Genomic DNA, 22,007 nt, shown 5'->3' with positions numbered 1-22,007 from the left:
TCCTACAATTTAGAATGTTAAAACTTCAAGGTCATTTCTCATAGAGATTATCATTGGGATGAAATTTGACCGAACTTTAATTTTTTTTTTTTATTTTCTCATCAACAGAACATTGTATCAAATAATAATATTCTTAAAATGTATCTCTAAATAAAATTTCTTTTAAAATTCTATCGAATATCATATTTTTTTTTGCTTTGTTCTTATTGTCAGTTTTTTTCCCCATAGGTAATCTTTTGCTCTTGGATATTAATGTAAGTCCATTATGTATTGGAATTCTACTCATGCTACTTCAGTAAACTTTGAAGTACTACTGAGCAAAGAAGTAAGTATTTATCATCATTATCAAAAACATTTTAACATTCTATTAATTACCAACAAAACAATATTACATAATTTTTTTGAAATGAGTATTATTTAAAAAAATTTTTTTTTTTTTTTTACTCAATAGAATGTAACTCTCCAAGAAATTATGGATGATGATGGAGTCTTAGAAGAATGTAGGACTCAAAATAAGCGCTTAATAGAATAGTAAGTATTTATTAAAAATTAACTTTGGCACAAAAAAAAAAAAAAAAAAAAAAACAACAAACTAATGTTCAATTTATATTGCTACTTTGATTTTATCTACAGTCTAATTCAATCTGATGTACTTGAAAAGTTAGTCAAATTAACCATAGAAGAACCATCTGGGAATGAGGATGATGCTATCAAGTACAAGTATTCAAACATTGCATGCGAGTTACTCACATGCGAAGTTCCTCCACTTAGCGAAACTTTGGCCAACGACAAGGCTTTATTAGGAAAGCTTTACTCATTTCTTGATACTGATGCACCATTAAATCCTCTCTTAGCTTCATTTTTTAGCAAAACTCTCAGTGTACTAATTACTAGGAACAGTGAGCGGGTAACTATTTTACATTGAACTTTTTTCTTTTTTTTTTTTTTTTTTTTACATAAGATTACATTATATTTAACTCTTTCATAACAGAAATGAAGTAAATTTAAAAATCTAAAACTTATTTTTAAAAACTTATGAACAAGAACAAATAAAAGAAAAATTGAAAATCATAATTATTATATTTGTACCATCTTAACGAATCTTAACCAAGTTCTAATCTTATTAATGTTTTTTTTTTTTCTCTCTCTCTCTTTCTCTCGTACCTAAACCTATTTTTCCTATAAATTTCCTATTAGAATTTATATTCCTACCAGTTTACTTGTTTAAAGGTTTTGGAATTTCTTAAACTAAAGGAAGATTCAATTAGTTTGTTGCTCAAACATTTAGGAACATCTGCAATTATGGATCTCATACTTAATCTTATAACTAAAGTAGAAGGGGCTGATTTGAGGGAACTCGTATTAAATGTAAGTTAAATTTTTATATTAAAAAAATGTTTGTTTGTTTGTTTGTTGTATTCTTTTTTGTAGCAAAATAAATCGATTTGAAATTTTTAAATTGTTAAACAGTGGTTGGATGAGCAAAAATTAGTTCAAAGGCTTGTGGCTTTATTAGATCCCTCGGTGGACCCCGATAGGCATTGTAATGCAGCTCAACTGTTGTGTGATCTTATTAATATTTTAAGGAGTAACAAAATGGAAGTTTTACATCAAAATAAAATTTTGGATCGAATCGAATCGTGAGTTTTTTTTTAATTTCAAATATACGTGCACACAAATGCACAATCGACAATGATTTAAAAAGCTTTGTTAACCGTATCATTTGGAATGATTAAACTTATTATTTTTAATTGCAGAGAGTAATTTATTTACTCTATGAAATGCATTGCTAGATAGTATCTGACCGAAATCATAAACTTTTTGTGTTTTTTGTTTAAATTAAAATTATTATTTTATTTCTAATTATTTAAACTTAATTTTTAATAAAATTTCAGGCCTGAAACTGTGACTCTACTCCTGGATCATATTCTCAAGGAACCAAAGTGTGAAACAAGCATAGTCGGAGGTATATCCGTCCTTTTGGTTTTATTAGAAAACAAGTGAGTGTGACGACAACGTTTTTACATTTGCGGATTTATGCTAAAATTTAAAACAAAATATACTTTGAGCAAAAAAAAAAAAAAAAAAAAAAAAATTCTTTTCAGATGGCACAGCGACGGTCGTATCGTATTCGATGAAAACACTCAGGCTTACGTTGATTTTTTGGCAGTTGTTGCAAGTACCGTAAAAGCCATTTTGCCTCGATTAAAAGACTTTCATAATATTTTAGTTAACCCTCCTTTGGTGAGTTGTTTTATATTTTGCGTACTCGCGTGAGCAGAAAAAATATAAAGGGAAAAATCTTGTATTGTCATTTGAAATCTTTTTCGTTGTTATCAGAAACCTACCGTGAAGACAACGATAGCAATGTTGGAACCTCCGTTGGGAAACGTTCGCGTTGAAATTGCCAAATTGCTATCCGTGCTCGTAGCCCATGATGATTTAGAAGTTAACAAGGAATTGGAAGAATTAGATACGATAAATGTATTACTCGATTTGTTTTTTAAATACACGTGGAATAATTTTTTACACACTCAAGTTCAGAAATGCTTGATACACGCTTTTAATTTATATCCAACATCGGATAGTGGAGAATTTCAAAGACATGGATTAGTTCCCCATGTGAGTGCTTTTAACGTAATTCTATATTATTATTATTATTATTATTATTATTATTATTATTATTATTATTATTATTATTACGCTACGAAATATGCCTCACCGTATTTCTTTTCGTTACAGATATTATCCAAATGCCATATAATTCAGCGAATATTAGATGCCTGGCAGGATAATGAAACGCAGCAGTACGTTTTTTAAATAATGATGATGATGATAATTTTTTTTTTTTTTTTTTGTACGCGTCAATTAATTTATTATAATAATAATAATAATATTTTTTTTTTTTTTTAAATTTCAGGACTGAGTATAAACGTCCCAGGAGGGGTTACATGGGTCACTTAATAGAAATTGCCAATAAAATATGTATGAGAGCTCAAACACATTCCTTTGGTGCCTTGATGAAAGAAACTGTCGATAACGAAACTTTAAATAAGTGGGAGAATTTTGTAAATACTAAATTTTACGAAATTCAAGAAACATACATGGTAAGGTCATTCCCAATAAATACAATTTAGGTAGCGCACGACCACCGGTTAATTATTATTATTATTATTATTTGTTCATTTCGAAGGGCGGGAATTATCCGTTACCTGAAAAAGATGGGGGCGTGGGAAAAAATGGCTCTTTTGGAGATTTTTCACAAGTGGTAATGTTTTTTTTTTTTTTTTTTTTTTTTTTTTTTCACTTCTCGTCTTTTCTTGTTCTGCAACAGGTTTTAAACCTTTAACATATTTATATATATATATATATATATATAAATTTATTAATTTTATTAAAAATTTCAGTTGTATTCCAATTACTACCAGTTACAAAATTTGGCTGCTTCCGTCACGGGCCAATTCGGATCATTTCAAGAAGATCAATTCAACGACGACGAAGATGCATTGAAGTAAGTCTTTGAGCCGTTTTTTAATAATATTAATAATAATAATAATAATAATAATAATAATAATAATAATAATAATAATAATAATAATAATAATAATAATAATAATAATAATAATAATAATAATAATAATTTTGAAAACGCCATGATCTGCGCTTCTTTTGTAATACCCGCTTAATTTTAACAAACTAATACTCGGCTAATAAGCTTTTTTTTTTTTTTTTTTTTTTTTTTTTTTTTTTTTTTTTTTCTCCCTAACAAAATAATTCACAATTCGGTTTTTTATTTTTTTTTTTTTTTTTTTTTAATAATCATTTATTTATTTATTTACTTTATTAAAAATTTGTACCCGGTGGTGAAAACCCCCCGCCTCCCCGCCCCCCCTCCAATCGATACGATTTATTTAGTTTTGACAAATAGTTTTTTTTATCTATCATTCAATTTGTTTGTTTGTATTTTTTTTTCTCTGTTTGTTTGTTTGTTTTCTTTTTTTTTTTTTTTTTTTTTTTTTTTTTTTTTTTTCTGGTGCATTTTAAGTTTTTGTTTTCAATTTATAATATTTTTAGTTTTTCGAAGAATCCAAATTTTGAAAAAATTAATTTCAATTTACCTGAGGGAGAAACAGATCGGCAAGCGGTTTTCTTTGAAAAAGTTTGCGCACAAAAATTTCAAACTTTAGATGATTATAACGGGTATGTAAGGAATGAAAAGATGTATTAGATAGATATTAGATACAAGTTGTATATAATTAACATTGAAAACATTTCAAAAAAAAAAGAAAAAGAAAAAATTGGGGGGCCGCCATTTTTTTTGTTTTAGTCGTCGGTATAACATTTGTCATAAAATTTTCTTTTCTCTGACGTTTTTCGTTAATTTGAAAAAATTTTTACTTTCAGAGATTATCAACCACAAGAAAACAGCAGTTCCGACGAGGAAGACGAAGACAATTTGGAAAGGAACAAGAATTTTTTAAAAGACGATCAACAACATTCGAACGTGGACAAGATGCATCGTGAGTTTCATCTATCAATTTATTTATTTCCTGTCGTCGGAGATGCTGACGTCATTGACGTCGAATTTAAAAAATTGAAATTAAAATTTGTTTTCAGCTTGGGCGGGAGATGGGGAAGGGATGTCAGGAGGAGGAGGAGTTCCACCGGCGGAAACAATGAACCCGTGGGAATCATCGAACATGACTTCGGTCGCGAGTCCGGATTTAGGTTGGGCCAATTTCGATTCGGCTCCGTTCGTTGTTAATTTCGGTCTTAATTTCCCGTCGACGGATATAAACACGACGATAGCGACGTCGGCATCCTACGACATGGACACGATGCCCCTCGATTTAACGCCGAGCGAAAACAACGGAAACATAGACGATATATTTTTAAATAAGGGTTTGACGGATCCTCCCTCGGAAACTCCCGAAATAATCGAAAACAATCCCGTGACCGTAGAATATACAAATTTGGAAGTCATCACAAAAACAATGGGAGCGGTGTCGTTGAACGATGAGAAAGATGAGAGAGTCGCGAGGGAAAACAACGAGGATGGTAGTAGGGAAAAAAAAGAGTCGAGCGGAGTCGAGGAAAAGGGAAAGGAAAATCCGACGGGAAAATTAGATAAAACGGACGATAAGCAAAAGGGAGCGAATTGCGTGGAAAACCCGGCGTCCGTTATCGGCGATGTAAATAATAAAGTAGTTAACGAGGAAAGCGATTCCAGGTGCGACAATTTAGAGGGAATCCATTATTCTTTTCCGCGAGAAAAATAAAAGTTTTTTTTAATTTTTTTTTTTTTTTTTTTTTTTTTTTTTAAATTGTAGGTTTTTATCGTCAAAAGGCCTTACGACTAGCAATGACAAAGAACCGGAGGGTGGTGATTATTATCAATTAGCTAAAGAAAACGTCCAAACAGTGCCAAACGAAACAACTAAAACCAGGTGAGTTTAAAAAGAAGAAGAAGAAGAAGAAACAAAAACATAATAATAGTAATAACACAATATAATTGTTGGTTGTTGGTCTTTTTATCTTGCAGTAGCTCGGAAATAGGAAGTAGCAACAACAAAAACAGCAACAACAACAACAACAACAATAACAACAATACAGAAGATAAATCAGCAAACGGTCCAATATGAGATGAGTGATTGCCTTTTTTTATCAATCGTTCGCGGTTCGAATCCACCACCATCGCGAATATTTTAAGTAGATAAATTCTTTTTTTTTTTTTTTTTTTTTTAATTATTAATTATTATTATTATTATTATTATTACTACTTTTTTTTTATTGTTTTTTTTTTTTTTTTTTTTTCGTCTCACGCGGTACTTCCACATGATGCATAACACACACACACAAACACACATACCATGCTTACACATATTTCCCCCCTCCCCCCTTAAATTACATTTTACAAAATTTTAAACGGAAAAAAAAAAAAAAAAAGGGAAAAAAAAGGAGAAAGAAAGAAAGAATGAAAGAAAGAAAATATCTTCCCATTTATATTTTATTATTGTTATTATTATTATTATTATTATCATTTTTATTTTATCATTATCATTATTATTACTATTGTTGTTGTTTATTTTTTTTTATTTTTTATTTTAGTGTAAAAAAAAAAAAAAAAAACGCTTTTTCCTTTCGCGAATATGTAATAAACCTGTACCTATGTAGGTATATGTGAACCTGTATATACCTGTAAATGGCATGATGAAGGTACTCTCATAAAAAGAAAATCAGTATTAAAAACGATTGTTTTTGTGGGGGGGACATTATTCGCAATACCGACGATTGCGACGTGTCTTGTATTTATTATTATTATTATTATTATTATTATTATTAATTGTTTTTCGTTTACGGGTGATTTTAATTATTATTATTACTAATTATCGAAGAAGAAAAAAATGAAACAAGAATAATAATAATAATAATAATAATAATAATAATAATGGAAAAAAAAAAAGGAAAAAATTTGTTATTATTATTATTATTATTAAGGTCATAAGGGTTTGTTTTTGTTTTTTTTTGTTTTCTTTTCTAACTTGGAGTAATTAATATTTTGGCTTTATTAAAAATCAGATCAATTCGAATCTCTCGATTGTAAAAATGCTCTCAAAATGAAAAGAAAAGTAAGAAAAGCAGACATTTTTTTTTTGTTTTTTTTTTTTTTTTTGTAATTGCATAACCGTTCTCACACTCAATCGATAAGGATAACGATAAAATTTTATTTAATCATAAATTTCATTACTTTTACATGTGAACAAAAGAGAGAGAGAGAGAGAGAGAGAAAATGTGGTTTTCACGTTTTGCCAAAAAAAAATTTATTATTATTATTATTATTAATTACATTAAGAGAAAAGTAATTGTCATTTATCATATCAGGAAAAATTTTGTAACGGAATTTTTCTCCCCCCCCCCGCCCCCGCTCCTCGAAAAATGAATAAAAAAGAAATTAATATTAAAAAAAAAACGTCACAAATCATTTTAAAGATGAGTAAAAGAAAATTATTATTATTAATGTATTTTTTTTTTTTAATATGGAAACTCGTCGTCGTTTACATATATATATGAAAATTTCAAATTGAAAAATAAACAAAATAAGAAGGCGGTGGGTGTGGGGTAAGGGAATGAGGGAAAAAAAGTTAGTTGGCAAAACTGTTTGGGTTAAAAAGAGCAATTTTTTCTTAAACTTTTTACGACAGTTGTTGGGGTGAGAAAGGAGAAGGAGGATGTGATTCCGTTATTATTTTGTAAGTTTTTAAAAATTTTTTTTTTCTTTTTTTAAATGGGAAATTTCAAATTGATTATACGTAAATGCGTAAACGATTCGTATCCGTACATAAGAAAAAAAAAATTTTTAAGGTATTTGATTCCTTTGTGCCTTTCGATCGCGGAGGCTTTGCTTGTCATTATTATTTTTACAAAAAAATTATTATTATTTCAAAATTAATTTTTTATAACCGTTGAATTGTTCGTTGTTGTTTTCGAATGTGTGCAGCCAAAAAAAAAAAAAAAAAAAAAAAAAAAACAATTTTTTTAACGTTTTTTTTTTTTTTTTTATTATTTAATGTCATTATTATTATCGATATTATTATTATTATTATTACTATTATTTTTTCCTTACAAAAGTTTCGATAAAACACGAATAATGTAATATTTCATTATTAGAGCTTCCAATTTTACTTTACAAAAAAAAAAAAAAAAGAAAAAAAAATTATTAGCGAATTTATATCCCCCCCTCTCCCTCCAAAAAAATTAATAATAATAATAATGATAATCTTCTATAGAAATTTTTTACATTCGAAAGTTCCGTTAAAAAAAAAAAAAACAAAATGGATGCTCGACGCTCGATATAATTGTCGCTTTAAAATAATAATTTATATATATATTTAATTCGCTTTTCATTCGTCGATTTTATCACGATTAATTATGTAATTATTACGTAATCGAACTGACGTCATCGTTCGTTTTCCAGTTTTTTTTTTTTTTTTTTTTGCATCATTGCCATCATCATCATCATTATTATTTCTTTTACTTTTTTTAACGAATCACACGAACGCAATTAAAAAAAAAAAAAAATTTAACGGTTCGTCATCAATTATATTATCATCATCATCATCGTCACCGTCATTATTATTATTATTATTATTATTATATATATATATAGAACGTTTTAATAATAAATTAATTAAATATATATATATAATAAAGTATAAAAATAAATGAGTAAAAAAAAAAATTTTATGTGTTTTATTTCGCACTAAATTTTGTTATTATTATTATTATTATTTTAAGTGTAGATTTAATTAACGGATAAAATAAGAAAATAAAAAAATTTAACGAATAAGCTTGTAACATGATCAGGGAAATAAACAAGTTTCTTTCTTTCTTTCTTTCTTTTCTTTTCTTTTCTCTTCTTCTCTTTTCTTTTCTTTCCTTTTTTCTTTTCTTTTCCTCTTTTTTTGGTAGAATTATTATTATTATTATTATCAAGGTCATTATCGGCAATGATGTGGTAGAAAGATGAAGAAACGAAAAGGTATTCGGAGGGGAAAAAGGGGAAAAAAAAGCAGGGAAATTTTTTTTTGTCGATGTTGGCAAAACGAATTCGCAAAAATTTTAGTAGACGTAGTAATAATAATAATAATAATAATGAATAAATAATTTTGATTTGTCTCTCTCGGTTGGGTTGGCCGTTTACACTTTACGTTTACCCTCCCCTCCCTCCCCCTTCCTCTCCTCCTTTTTACTTTTCCCCTCCCCTTCCCTTTTCTTATCTCACTTTCAATCAATTGTTGCAACAATGACTTGACGTCATCGTACGTCATTCGTCGTTCGACCGTCCGTTTGTTTGCTTCCAAATTTTTTTCTCCATTCGATGATAGTCGTCTTAACAAAATCCTTGTGAATAAGAATCTATAAAATCAGGTTTGCTCACATTATTTATTTTATCATATATAGAGTTCCTAAATGATTTTCAAAATGTTGTATAATAATAATAATAATAATAGTTATTATTATTATTATTATTATTATTATTGCTTTCAAATGTATTATGGTAATCTTAAAATTGAAAATGAATTCGTTTTGTAAATCTTAACCGTTTTCAATTATTATTATTATTATTATTATTATTAATTTTGTCAGCATTAATATTAATATATATATAAATATATTAATTAATTAAAAGGTTATATAATATTATTAACAACGTGATAAGTTTTATTTAATAAATATATTATAAATTAATTCGATTATGAAATTTTATTAATTTATTGTCAAATAATCGAATTTTTATATATATATATATGGTGTGTGAGCGGGCGATCGCGCGCGATTCGAGATAATTCTGTCCGCCATTTTTCTTTTTTAATCGAACGCGAAGTTTAATTGGTTGTTTATACTTTACGAGTGTATTCGTAACGGTTTTTTCTTTTTTTTAAATTTTTCTTTTTTTTTTTTTTTTGTTTATTTCAAGTTTGTTAATATATTATAAATAACGTTTAAAAATAAAATTTAATTTTTGAATTTTAAATAGTATTTTTTGTTTCATTCGTTTTTTTATTATTTTTTATTTGACTAAATTTTAAAACATTCGCGAAATCGCATTTACAGTCGTTTTAATTATTATTATCATTATTTCAATATCGTAGTTTTTAATTATTGTATTTGGTTTTTTTTTTTTTTTTTTTTACTATAAATTTATAAATTAATTCCCCCCCCCATGTTTTTTTTTATACTTTTCTTCTAAAATTACTCGCGGGCGTTTATGTACTTTTTTATAATAACCGATTTTTGATTTGTTTCTTAAGTGACGTAGGAAATTATAACAAATATGGCGGACATGAAATTTTTTCATATAGATTATTTTTAATACAATCAATCGACGATTCTTTTTTTTTTCTTTTAGTGTAGGACTTATAGAAAATTTAATATGTTCTATAATAATAATAATAATAATAATAATAATAATAATAATTATAATTATAATTATAATAATAATAATAGTTATCATAATAAATGATAATGATAATGAAAATAGTTTTTAAAGAAAAAAAAAAAAAACCCAAAATGTGGCAGGTTTTTTTAAAAAATCTAAATTATTAAATAATTATAAATTTTAAGGTTTATTAAACAAACTATTTGCTTTATTATTATTATTACTATTACTATTATTATTATTATAACTGCTATTGTTGTTGGTTGTTTTGTTTTGTTTAGGTACAAATTTTTATCATTAATCTCTTTTAAGTTTTATTTTCCATTTTTTTTTTTTTTTTTGTTGTGCTCCCTATTTTAATTTGTATAATCGATTGTAAATTTTAAAAATGCTTTAAAAACAAAACAATTTAAAAAAAATTGTTAATTTTATTATTATTATTACTATTATTATTATTACTATTACTATTATTACCAATTGTATTCTTTTGGTTAACTTATTTGAGCTACTTATTTAGTTAAATTCAGGTATGTTTAACCAAAAAAAAAAGAAAAAAAAGACAAATGTAAATTTTAAAAAATATAATAATTATTATTATCATTTTTAATTAAAACAGAAAAAATAATTATATATATGTATATATATAATAATAATAATTTTGTCAGGTTTAATGTAAAAAACAAAAAGAAAAGAAAAGAAAAAAGAAAAAATGTTACAATTGTGATATTTCATACAAATAAGCTCCAAGGAGTTTTGTCTGAAATTAAGAGAAAAAAAAATTATTATTATTATTATTATTATTATTATTATTATTATTATTATAACGGATTTAGGTAAATACTTCACACCATAGGAAAGAACTTACTCCTTCGATGTAATTTTTCACATCTATTTTTTCATTTTGGGAATGAGCTCCATCATCTCCGGCACCCATGGGCAGGAGAAGAACGTTTTTACCGGTTGCTTGTTCGAACGTGAGAGTGACAGGTATGGACCCACCTTCTCTCGTCAAATCAGGTTTAACTTTAAATATATATTCAACGGCTTTACTCGCTGCTTTGTAATTCAAATGATTGGGATCCGACAACCAGGGTTTACCACCGTGATACATGTAAGCTTTCATTTTGTTGACCGATCCTCTTTCCTTCCATTTTTTTTCCAAATAATCGACGACGACTTTTTCGACTTCTTCGGGTGTTTGATTGGGAACGATTCTTATTGAAAATTTTCCAACGACTTTTGCCGGTATGACAGTTTTAGCACCGAAACCGGAAAAAGCTCCTTCGATACCGTGAATGGAAAGACTTGGATTTCTCCATCTGTGCATCAATAGAGTGTTCTATACGAGGACAAACAAACAAACAAACAAACAAAAATCAAAATCAATAATGACAAGTACGACAAAATTTTTCTCATATCTAATCTTGAAAATTGATATTGATGCAATTATTGACATTTTTCTTTTTATATTATATTGAGAAACAAACAAAAGAAACACATTTACTTTTTCTTCGTTGTGTCTGACTGTCGTACAACCGGCGCTTTGTTTAAAATCCATTAAATCAAATTCAATGCTGTTGTATAAACCTTTTTCTTCATCCGTAACCGGTTGTACGTCTTTCATGAGACCATCGATTAATATTTCGCCATCTTTGCTTACCAAAGTATTTAGCAAATAAATCAAATCCGGCATTCCTTCGTATCTGAAAAAAAAAGAAAAAAACGTTTTTCAATAGGGAAAAAAACAAATTCAATTTTGTTTGTTTGTTTGTTTGTTTGTTTGTTTACATGCATCCTCCAAACGTTCCACTGTGTAAATCTTTAACGGCACATTCAACTTCGACGAAAAAATAACTGAGTCCTCTCAAACCGTAGGTCAAACAAGGTTTTTTAGTTCCAAGCCAATAATTATCGGAAATGACGACGTAGTCGACATTTTTTAAAAATGTATCCTTAATTGAAAAAACTAATTCGTCCAAACCTAAACTTCCGGATTCTTCCATTCCCTCGAATATGAATTTAATATTAACCGGAATATCCAAATGGATTCCTTTGAAAGCTTGTAAAGCATGTATCCAACCTAGAACGGGTCCTTTGTCATCGGTTGCACCTCTACCGTATAATTTTTCATTTTTTTCAATCAATTCGAAAGGTTCGGTATCCCATCCGTCGGATTTATCGGCAGGTTGTACGTCTAAATGACCGTAAATCAAAACCGTTTTTTTTTTCGGGTCTTCTCCGAGAGTTCCCAAAAGTACAGGTGGTAAAGGTATGGACGATCCATCGGGAAGAGGCTAAAAAAAAAAATAAATAAAAAAATATTTCGTAACGTTTCCCTTTTACGAAAAAAAAAAAAAAAAAAACCGGAAATAGTTAGTAACGGACTTCGTTTCCCAATTCTTTGAGTTCGCATTTTGTTCCCAATTCTTTGAGTTTTTCTTCGACCCATTTAACCATTTTAACCACTTCCCCTCGATGATTCGGCCATGCTGATACTGATTTAATTCCAACAGCTTCCTTTAAATTATTTACGTAATCATTTTTGTGTGACTCGATATAGCTGAAAAAAAAAAAAAAAAAAAGGAAAAAATTATTTTCTCTCTCGTTATTTATCATTATTATTTTTTTTTTTTTTTTCTAAATTTTACAACTACAAATCCATAAAACTCCAAAATCACTCCACACTCCACTCTCTCTTTCTCTCTCTCTTCCCCTCCCCTCTCTCTCTCTTTCTCTTTCTATTCAACAATAATTTTCGAGGGCTATTTTATGGTCAATAAATTTTTTTTTATTTTTTTATATCCTTTTTTTAAAGTAATAAAATAAACGTTTTAAAATAATTTATTATTATTATTATTACTACTACAATTGTAATAATAAATCAAAATTTGATAATATCGATTTCAAATCGATCCATCGATCTACCGGTAGATCGATCGATCGATCAATAAAAAAAAAAGGAAAAACACTTTAAAACGTTATCGTTATTTTTAATCAATTTGTTGTTATAAATTTATTATTATTATTATTATTATTATTATTATTATCCTTATTATTGATTTTTCTAGTGTCGAAATTATTATTAATAATAATAATAAAAAATAAGTAAATAAATAAATAAGAAAAATAAATAAACAAGATAAAGGTCAAAGTACAATTATTATTATTATTATTATTGATATCGAAATCTATTTATTTGAAAAAAAAAAAAATTTAAATTTATTATTTTTTCTAAAAACTTTTTCTCTTTATACTTTTTCCTCTTCTTCTTCTTCTTCTTCCTCCCTTTTTCTCCCTAAACAACCAACCCCCCTCCCCCTTTTTATAAATTCCCGTGGGATTTTTATTTGAGAGAGAGAGAGAAAGAGTCATGCGTATTTTTTTTTTTTTTCGCGGGAAAAATTTCGTAATTTTTTTTATTTTTCAGTTTAAAAAAAAAAAACTCGTGACCGCAATGATAAGGAAATTTTGATAAGAAGTTTGAGAGAGAGAGAGAAACGGTTTCGTACCTGAACGTTTAAAGAGAGTGTGAGAGAGAGAGAGAGAGAGAGAAACTTAAGCACGGGGATTTTATGAAAGAGGATTATGACGTGTGGATTTTAATTACTACTTAAAATATTATTTTCACTTTTCTCATTATAAATCAAATCCTTAAACAATCATACAAACGCAATAATAATAATAATAATAATAATAATAATAATAATAATAATAATAATAACTTTTTTAATGTGTCATTAGAAAAAAATAAAATCTCATTAATGACACGTTTAATTAGAAAAAAAACAAAAAAAAATGAATGAGGTGTAAAGCTTTTTTTTTTGTTTGTTTTTGTTTGTTTTTTGTTTGTTGTTGTTGTTGTTTTTAAAAGTTTGTTTTATCGTTTGTTTGTTTGTTTGTTTGTTTGTTTTATTTTTACGCGGTTAAATTTTTAGTTTTGAAATTTTTAAAACTTTTTTTTCTTTCTTTTATTTCCTTTTTTTTTTTTTTTTGAATGAAAATTCAATTTCTCATTGTTTATGTTTATTTATTTATTTATTTATATAAAGAAAATATTATCATTTACAATTAAATAAATAAATTATTATTCAAAATAAATAAATAAACAAATAATAATAATAATAATAAATTGTGTTTTCTAAAAATAAAACGTTTCGAAAATTAATAACAATAATAATAATAATAATATAAACGATGAGAAAATTATTTTTATTTATTTATTTTTATATTTTTGTCGTTCGCGGTGGTGGCATACCGATAATGATAATAATAATAATAATAATAATAATAATAATTTTTTTAAAAAAAATAATGATGATGGTGATGTTTCGTTTTCAACTGATAACTCAATTAAAAATAAATAAATAAATAATTTTTTTTTAATAACTTTTAAAATATTAATAATAATAATGATACATGATACTTCACAAGTTTGATAATTAAGTGGTGTTATTATAGACCTGATGATAAGACCCCCTTATTAAAAAATTTTTTATATTAATATCCTTGTTTTAATCACATTAAAAAGAGAGAGATAGAGATAGATAATTAAATAATAATAATAATAATAATTTTTTTCCTATTAAAAAAAAAAAAAAAAAAAAAAAAAATTAATTTAATTTTAATAATGTGAATTATTTTATTACACCAATCATCACATAATGTTTATGTACATATATGTAAATTACTATGAGTTTTAATAATTATCATTATCATTATTAATAATTATAATGGGCATTAACAATTTATTAATATTTTATTTAAAAAAAAATTATTATTATTATTACTATTGTTTTTTTTTTTGCCTGTTATTAATTAATGAAAATTTGTTGTGTGTAAGTGTGTGTGTGTGCGTGTGCGTGTATCGTTTTTAATAAATAATTATAAAATAAATACATAAGTGTATATTTACATAAATTATTAATTTATTTGAATTTATATATATATAAATGTATATTAATTACCTAAATAACTTCTTTAATGGCTCTGGAACGGACATATTTTTTTTTTTATTAATATTTATTATTATTTATTTATTTATTTAAATAAAATCTGAAAATAAAAAAAAAAAAAAATTAAAATATATTTCAATAGAAAAATCAAAACAACAAAAAAAATAGATGATAATAATAATAATAATAATAATAATAATAATAATAAAAGGTGTGATTTGGTTATTAAACGAAATATGGTAATTTGATGACACGCATTATTATTATTATTTATTTTTTGTCGACGTCGTCGTAAAGACGTTCATCATTTATAATAAATAAATTTCATATTCAATAAATAAATTCACGAAAAAAAAAAAAAATAATAATAATAATAATAATACCTGTTGTTAATAATATTATTAGTATTATAAATAACTAAAAAAAAAAAAAAATAATAATAATAATAAATTTTTGTACTAACAAGTTAATAACGTATAAGACACATATACACACACACACACAGTGACACAGAGAGAATTACGATTAATAATAATAATAATAATTTAATAAGGATTAACGAGATGAGCCTTCAATAAACACTGAATAAAAAAAAAAATTTAGGTTCGTTATGCGGCATTTATACGTGTAAATATTTGAGTCAAACAGTCACTGATTTTAATTAAAAAAATTTAATAACAGATAGCACCAGTGATGGTGGCGGCCATTTTGGAGGAGTGGACGGAAGCTGCGCACAAGTGGGAAAAAAAAATTTTTTTTTTTTTTTTTTTTTTTTACGGAGTTGATTCACTTGTTTTATACTCAGTTCACTTCCGGTGATTCGAAAACAAGCAAACAGTAGAAATGGCTAGGGGATTTTTATTAAAATGATTCGTGCCGTTTGTTATTATTTTACACAAATAAATTGATTATTCATGGATGGTAATTACTTTTTTTTTTTTTTTTTGTTTATACGCGTATTTATTTACGAAACGATTTTGTAAATTTTTTTTTTTTATCACACTGTCATTGTTATTTTTTATTATTTTTTTTAAAAAGAGTGTTTTCATTTGTAATTATGGCTTTGGAGTAAGCCTAACGTTTTGCCCTTGGGCCTACTTGAAGATATTTAATATAACCTTAACTGATTAGTATTTTACGAGTACAACGCGGGCCATTTGATGATTTTACCTTTTATATGAACGTTTTTCATTGTCGTGTAATTTTTCAGATATACAATCCTGGTCCGAAGTGCCAAGCATCGCCCATTTTTGTTCACTTTTTAGGGCAGCTTTCAATTTATTGGATTTTGATATTGAAGTAAGTTAAACGTAATAAATACGTTTGTGATTGTTTTCATATTTTATGTCCTTTTTGCTCTGATAATTATTATTATTATTATTATTACATTTATTGTGATTATTTATATAACGTCATTTAGATAGTTTTTTTATTTTTTTATTTTTTTTCAAAGAGTTTTTTTTTTTCTTTTTTCTTCTTTTCAACATTAAGCCCCTCTGACAGTATTATTATTAATTATTAAATTTTATTATTATTATTATTATTATTATTAGGAATTAGAGGAAGCATTGCTGACTGATGGAGCCGAAGATTCTGGTAGCTCATTATTGCAAGAACTTATTGTTCGTTTACTATGTGGGTGTATACAAAGCAATGAAATATCAACATTCAATTATCAAATGTTTTTGAGGAGGCTTTTTAGGCAAAAATGCCTCGAATATGGAAGGGAAAATCCGTTTAACACAGATATTGATTTTCAATTTTTACCGCTTAGAACAAAAGTCGAGATATTGCATGCCCTGTGTGATTTTCGTTTAGATGCTGATGATGTGCAAGATTTACTTAAGGTAATTTTTAGATTTATCTGTTGCACAATTTTTAGTGATGCAGACGAAAAAATGGAAAAAAAAACTTTTTTTTAATAAAATTGTTTGATTTATTAATGTTTGTTGCGACGACAGAATTGATATTGTTTAAAAAGATTTTTATTATTATTATTTTTTTATTTATTAGAATTTGGAATCGGACAGTCTTAGAGTGGAACCATTGGGACATGATGAGAAAAAGTCGGCTTATTGGTATTTTTATGGCACTCGTTTGTATCGAGAAGATTTTCCTAAAAATGTGAGTCGAAATATTTCATTTAATTAGTAATTATTTATTATTTCATTTCTTTCTTTCTTTTTTGTTATTTATTTATTTATTTTAATAATGCAGAAGAAAAAAATTCGCGAGAAAAGAAGGAAGAGTAAAGAGGAAAAACGTAATAAAAAGAAAAAAAATAAAACATCATATGAATCAGATATTGAAGATGATCTCGCTCCAGGGATATGGCAAGTTGTTTGTTACACAGAGCAAGATTGGGAAAATTTAGCATTGAAGTTTAAAGGGTCCACGTGTAAAGATGAAAAGGATTTACATAGGACATTGACGGAAGATTTTTTACCAGAGATTCCAAGGTTATTTGCGGAGAAAGAAAGGTTGCAAAGGAAGAGAATGATGGAGTTTCAACCGAGGAGGCAATCGAGCAGATTAGAAAAATTAAAACAGAGAGAAGAAGAGGAAAAAATACTGGCTAGAGAAGAGGAGGAAAAATTAAAATTGGAAAAAGAGGAAAGAGAGCGAAGAGAACGGCTCATGGCCAGAGCCGTTCGAGCATTTCATCGCGGTTCGTCAAAGTCCGGATCGGATTGTGGGAGTTATCGAAGTGAACGGGAACGGGAAGGAGATGAGGCCGGTGGTGGTGGTGGTGGTGGTGGTGATGACAATAACCAGTTATCAATCGGTCGTCAGACAAATAATTCATTAGCTTCTGCGACGGGACAAATAATAATTCAACCTCCCAGGCGGAAAAAACTCAGGAGTAAACAAGTGTAAGTTGGAAATTAAATTTTTTTGCCTCAATAATCATCATCCTTCGGCCTCTTTCTATTTCGAGTTTTTCGAATTCTTCAGTTCGATTATGTCTTCCACTCACGATGCTGGCCACTCTTAAAGTTTGAAAATTTCTGGAAAAATATAGGTAAAATTTTCTCTGCCTTACATCCAAATCGAATTATTAGGCGTAAGTGAAGTAATGTAATAAATTTTTCCTGAAAATTTTAGTTTTCTAGTAATTTTAGTTTACCTCGCGTATTCTGTTTGTGTTAATGGAGTTTTAATGCTGTTTCAGTTTCAAAACTAGCGCTGAAGATCTCAGAACCGGAATGTACAAAATTTTAGATTATATAAAAAGCCACGAGGAAGCTTGGCCATTTGTAGATCCCGTAGATGAAAATTACGCTCCAAAGTATTACTCGGTCATTCGAAAACCCATGGATTTGCAAAGGATGGAAGAAAAATTGGATTGCGGAGAGTATTTAACGTTTAATGATTTCAGGAATGATTTTCAACTTATCGTAGACAATTGTAGACAATACAACGGCTCTGAAAATGGTATGGATTTGTGTCGCGGGTTTGCCCGGCGTCAATAAGACGTTTAATTTTAATTTTTTTAAACGGTTTTTTTTTTTTCATTTTCAATAGAATATACAGAAATGGTTAAGAATTTACAAGAGGCTTTTCGAGAAGCGACCGATCGATATCTCGAATCTGATCCATCGTCGGACGAAGAAGTTGCAGTTGAGTTTCCGCCAGTTTTCGAAGATCAGAAACCACGAAAGGAGCCTTTAAAGAAAAAAAGAAAGCTCAAAAGAAAAGTAAAGGACCAAAATAAAGATAAAGAAAATAAAAAGAAAAAATACGATAGTGAAGATTCCGATTCTAAACCTCCCTCATTAAAACCTCAGAGAATTAGGTACCGAACCTAGTTTTTTTTTTTTTTTTTTTAAAGTTTATATTACCTTTGAAATTTTTGATGAAATAAAAAATAATTGCATTTTTAGATCTCCTTTAAGCGAAAAGTCTGGTTCGATCCCCGGAAGTGATTTCGACGATAGAGAACCCGATTTTCTGAGAGAGTATTCACCGCCACGACTCGTCAAAGCGACGGAAATGGATGTAAACGAAGATGACAGTAGCGATTCTCGATCGAGAGGGGTTACCAAAGTGAAACCGGGAAAACCGAAAAAAGGAACGGGAGTTATAAAAAATGTTGCTGCTATCGAAGCCTTATCATTAGCAACCGAACAAACGCTTAAGGATATTAACAAATGGTTGGACGACACACCGCGATCTTTTTCCGAATTTTCTTTCGCGAGTAATTCCCCCTCGAACGTTCTTAGCGAAGAAGAATTTAGTGGTGTTGGAAATAAAATAACCGAATCCGAGTGTAAAAAAGTTACGAAAACAGAAAAACCCTATAGGACGAAAGATAAAGACGGAGTTAAAAAGAGAAAAAACAATGATGTTACTAAAACGGTTAAGAGAAAAGAAGTGCAAAGGACTATTGAAAGACTTCAACCGGGTAAAAGCAAAGGCAACTTAATCACAACTCTACCCAAGGCGAAGGAAAACACCGAAGAAAGCGGATTACCCATGGCTTTGTCATTAGGAAAATTAGCTAAAGAATCTAGAAATGCTTTACTTGTAAAGACTGATGAAACGGCTCCGAAACTAAGTTTGGGAACCGTTTTAAAGAGCGATATTATCAGTTTTGGAAAAAGTAAGCATAATTTCGAAGAGGACGGAGTCATCAAATCGGAAACAAATCAGGAAGCTGACAAAGAACTTGAAACGAATAAGAGTGATTCGAAAATGAGCGAAACAAATTTTTTTGATAATGTTACCAAAAAATTACCCGATGTAAAATCAGAGACAACTAAAAATGATTATTCGAAAGATAAAGAAAACGATTATGCAGAAAATGTCAAGGAAAAAGAATTAAAATCCGAAACGGATCCGGATAAGAAACGAGATGCTGTCAAAGAAATAACAAACAAAGACAAGCCCACGCCAAATTTAAGCGCTTGGTTCAAAGCTTTTGGTGCTCCGAAAACAGTGTCGGCTGTTAAAAAAAAGGGAGAAACAAACGATCCGTCTTCTACGCCAGGGAGATCGGGGTGTTCGAGTCCCTTTCAAGAATCGAAATCGGGATCGGCAATCAAAGTGGGAAATGAATCGAAAGAAGAAAGCGATAAAAATTGGTTTAGCGATAATTATAAGAACAGTCCGAATTCGGGGGTGTCTAATTATTTGAGCAAAGTAGAAACGCCATCCAGTGTCGAAATAGAAGAACCAAAAAGTGTGTCAATTGCTTCTCCAATGCCTTCTCCCGATATAAGGCCTGGTTCGGCGTCGTCATTAGGTCAACCCCTTTCTAATTTACCACCCGCGCCTAGGCAAAGAAAAGCCAGCACGAGTAGCAGCATGTCGGAACGCTCTTCTTTTAGTCAAGATCCTTTGGATGGATCATCACCTCATTTGAGTATGGATGAAAGGCTGGGAGTTTATCCAGCTCCTTATCCATCGCCATTGCATCGATCTCCAATAGCTGCTTCGCCCATAATGGCTTCTCCGAAAGGAGAAGAAATAAATAAGGGAACTTATGCGTCAATTAACGGTACGATTCGCGTGGGATTTTATCAAGACACGTCTTCTAATTTTCAAAAATCGAGTCCGGAAAAACAAAGTCCAACTTCGAACAGTCCACGAGATCAGTGCAATTCTTCACCTTTTCAAAATTACTCATCACACGTTTATCCTCCTTCAGCATCTCAAAATACAAATATTAGTAACGTTTACAAGCAAGTTTCACATTCCACAGCCAATCCGTACACTTATCCAACGTCTACCTCTATCGCCATCACAACATCCGGGGGATTGTACGAAAACCTATCGCAACACACGATGTCTTCCATGATGAATTATTCCGATCAATCTTACAGAAACACGAAACCTCAGGAAAATTATAACTTTTCACCCAAATCGGTTCCCTACGGGAATCCTGAGGTTTGTGCGAAACCTCCGTCTAGCGTGTTTCCCGTGAAGAAGAGAGTTTTTGCTGAGATCGAATCTGGAAGACTTCAAATTCTCAATGATGCTCCCAAGTTTCCCGAATCGCAGCGGAACATTCAGGATTCGCCTCAGTCGGATTCAAGTGCAAACAGAAACATTTACTCGGAATCGAGAGAAAATCCATCATCGTCTTTAGGTTACACCAGACTACAACAACCCGAACTTCAAATGCCCCAATCTGCACCACAGTACGAACGGTATCCGCAACAGAAATATACTCAAAACGAAATTCCAAAACTTATTCCGGAAACACCTACGGATATAAATAATATATCGAAAACAAAATACGGAATTCCAAACGTTGACAATACTCGAAACTTGGGCAACATAATGGACAACATCAATCGGTTGGGACAAAATCCGATGGGAGTGAACAATCCGGTGGCAAATTCAAATCGGAATTCTTTTTCGAATTCGATGGAAGCCGCCGGATTGGGACGATTGCTTCAACCACCTGTTAATAAAAACACAATCACGGAAGATCACGACGGAGTTTTCCGCAACAAATTCCCGCCCGGAATGGAAAACATTGGGAAAATGCCACAGCAGCAAAATTACGGGATTCAAGAGGAAGAAAAACGGGTCATTAATTCGCCTTCCGTTAATTTAGCGAGGGGTCAACCAAATTTAAATTGTGCCGACGCGAGGACTCCGTGCAGCGTGCCGTATCAGGCACCCATGGACGCGTCGCTTCGGCCGAACTTATCCAGTTTATCTCACATAGTTGATAGGTATCAGGTAGAAGAAAGACTCATGCAGCAATCCGCTTATTACACGGATAAAAATCTTGCCAACATTTACGGTAAAAACGTGTCAACTTGCGGACCCATGGACTCTCAACCCCCGAATCTAACGACCAAAGTAACGAATCCTCCGGCTACGGTTCATTCTCAAATCGCGTACAACAGAGAGCAAGAATTAAACATTCCGAAACCGGTTACGTACGCGGATGCCAAAAAGGGAAGGAAAGGAAGACCGCCGAAAAATCCGGAGGCAATGGCCAACAGCGGTGCCGCGGGAAGCAACAACACGGCTTTTCAACAGTACGTAAACATAAAATCAAACGAACCTCCCGCAATATCATTAAAAACAGCAAGTGTCGTACCCGGCAGTGCCTTTAACTTCGGTCCCCCGCCGACGAGTTTAGGTCTGAGCAATCC

General features: G+C 29.4%; 3 protein-coding genes across 3 annotated transcripts in view; 2 read left to right on the top strand and 1 right to left on the bottom strand.

Annotated features, from left to right (window-relative positions):
• Positions 1 to 265: 265 nt before the first annotated feature.
• Phum_PHUM537070 (uncharacterized protein) lies at positions 266 to 5,642 on the top strand (the record flags this gene model as incomplete). Its single annotated transcript, XM_002431538.1, has 17 exons — positions 266 to 325; positions 452 to 531; positions 634 to 907; positions 1,231 to 1,368; positions 1,471 to 1,640; positions 1,896 to 2,000; positions 2,106 to 2,244; positions 2,341 to 2,622; positions 2,743 to 2,807; positions 2,921 to 3,107; positions 3,194 to 3,268; positions 3,408 to 3,511; positions 4,075 to 4,200; positions 4,405 to 4,520; positions 4,618 to 5,230; positions 5,331 to 5,447; positions 5,546 to 5,642. 17 exons carry the CDS (start codon positions 266 to 268, stop codon positions 5,640 to 5,642), a joined length of 2,748 nt encoding a protein of 915 aa, XP_002431583.1.
• Positions 5,643 to 10,652: 5,010 nt separating this feature from the next.
• On the bottom strand, positions 10,653 to 12,556 carry Phum_PHUM537060 (Cytosolic nonspecific dipeptidase, putative; the record flags this gene model as incomplete). Its single annotated transcript, XM_002431537.1, has 5 exons — positions 10,653 to 10,697; positions 10,806 to 11,279; positions 11,445 to 11,643; positions 11,729 to 12,234; positions 12,326 to 12,556. The coding sequence occupies 5 exons, from the start codon at positions 12,554 to 12,556 to the stop codon at positions 10,653 to 10,655; spliced, it is 1,455 nt and encodes a 484-aa protein (XP_002431582.1).
• Positions 12,557 to 15,806: 3,250 nt separating this feature from the next.
• The window catches only part of Phum_PHUM537050 (uncharacterized protein), a gene marked incomplete at both ends in the record, with an annotated part of 6,655 nt that continues 454 nt past the window's right edge, over positions 15,807 to 22,007 (top strand). The window contains 8 exons of the mRNA XM_002431536.1: positions 15,807 to 15,813; positions 16,103 to 16,191; positions 16,455 to 16,739; positions 16,906 to 17,016; positions 17,110 to 17,765; positions 18,065 to 18,327; positions 18,418 to 18,688; positions 18,777 to 22,007. The exon at positions 18,777 to 22,007 is cut by the window's right edge and continues 454 nt beyond it. Coding sequence (XP_002431581.1) covers positions 15,807 to 15,813; positions 16,103 to 16,191; positions 16,455 to 16,739; positions 16,906 to 17,016; positions 17,110 to 17,765; positions 18,065 to 18,327; positions 18,418 to 18,688; positions 18,777 to 22,007 — 4,913 coding nt within the window. The remainder of the gene's footprint in view (positions 15,814 to 16,102; positions 16,192 to 16,454; positions 16,740 to 16,905; positions 17,017 to 17,109; positions 17,766 to 18,064; positions 18,328 to 18,417; positions 18,689 to 18,776) is intronic.

Source organism: Pediculus humanus, genomic scaffold (assembly GCF_000006295.1).
Source record: "Pediculus humanus corporis 1103172108290 genomic scaffold, whole genome shotgun sequence".
NCBI classification, from domain to species: domain Eukaryota; kingdom Metazoa; phylum Arthropoda; class Insecta; order Psocodea; family Pediculidae; genus Pediculus; species Pediculus humanus.
Note: the sequence above shows the minus strand (reverse complement) of the source record. Positions and strands in the feature narration are given on the sequence as shown.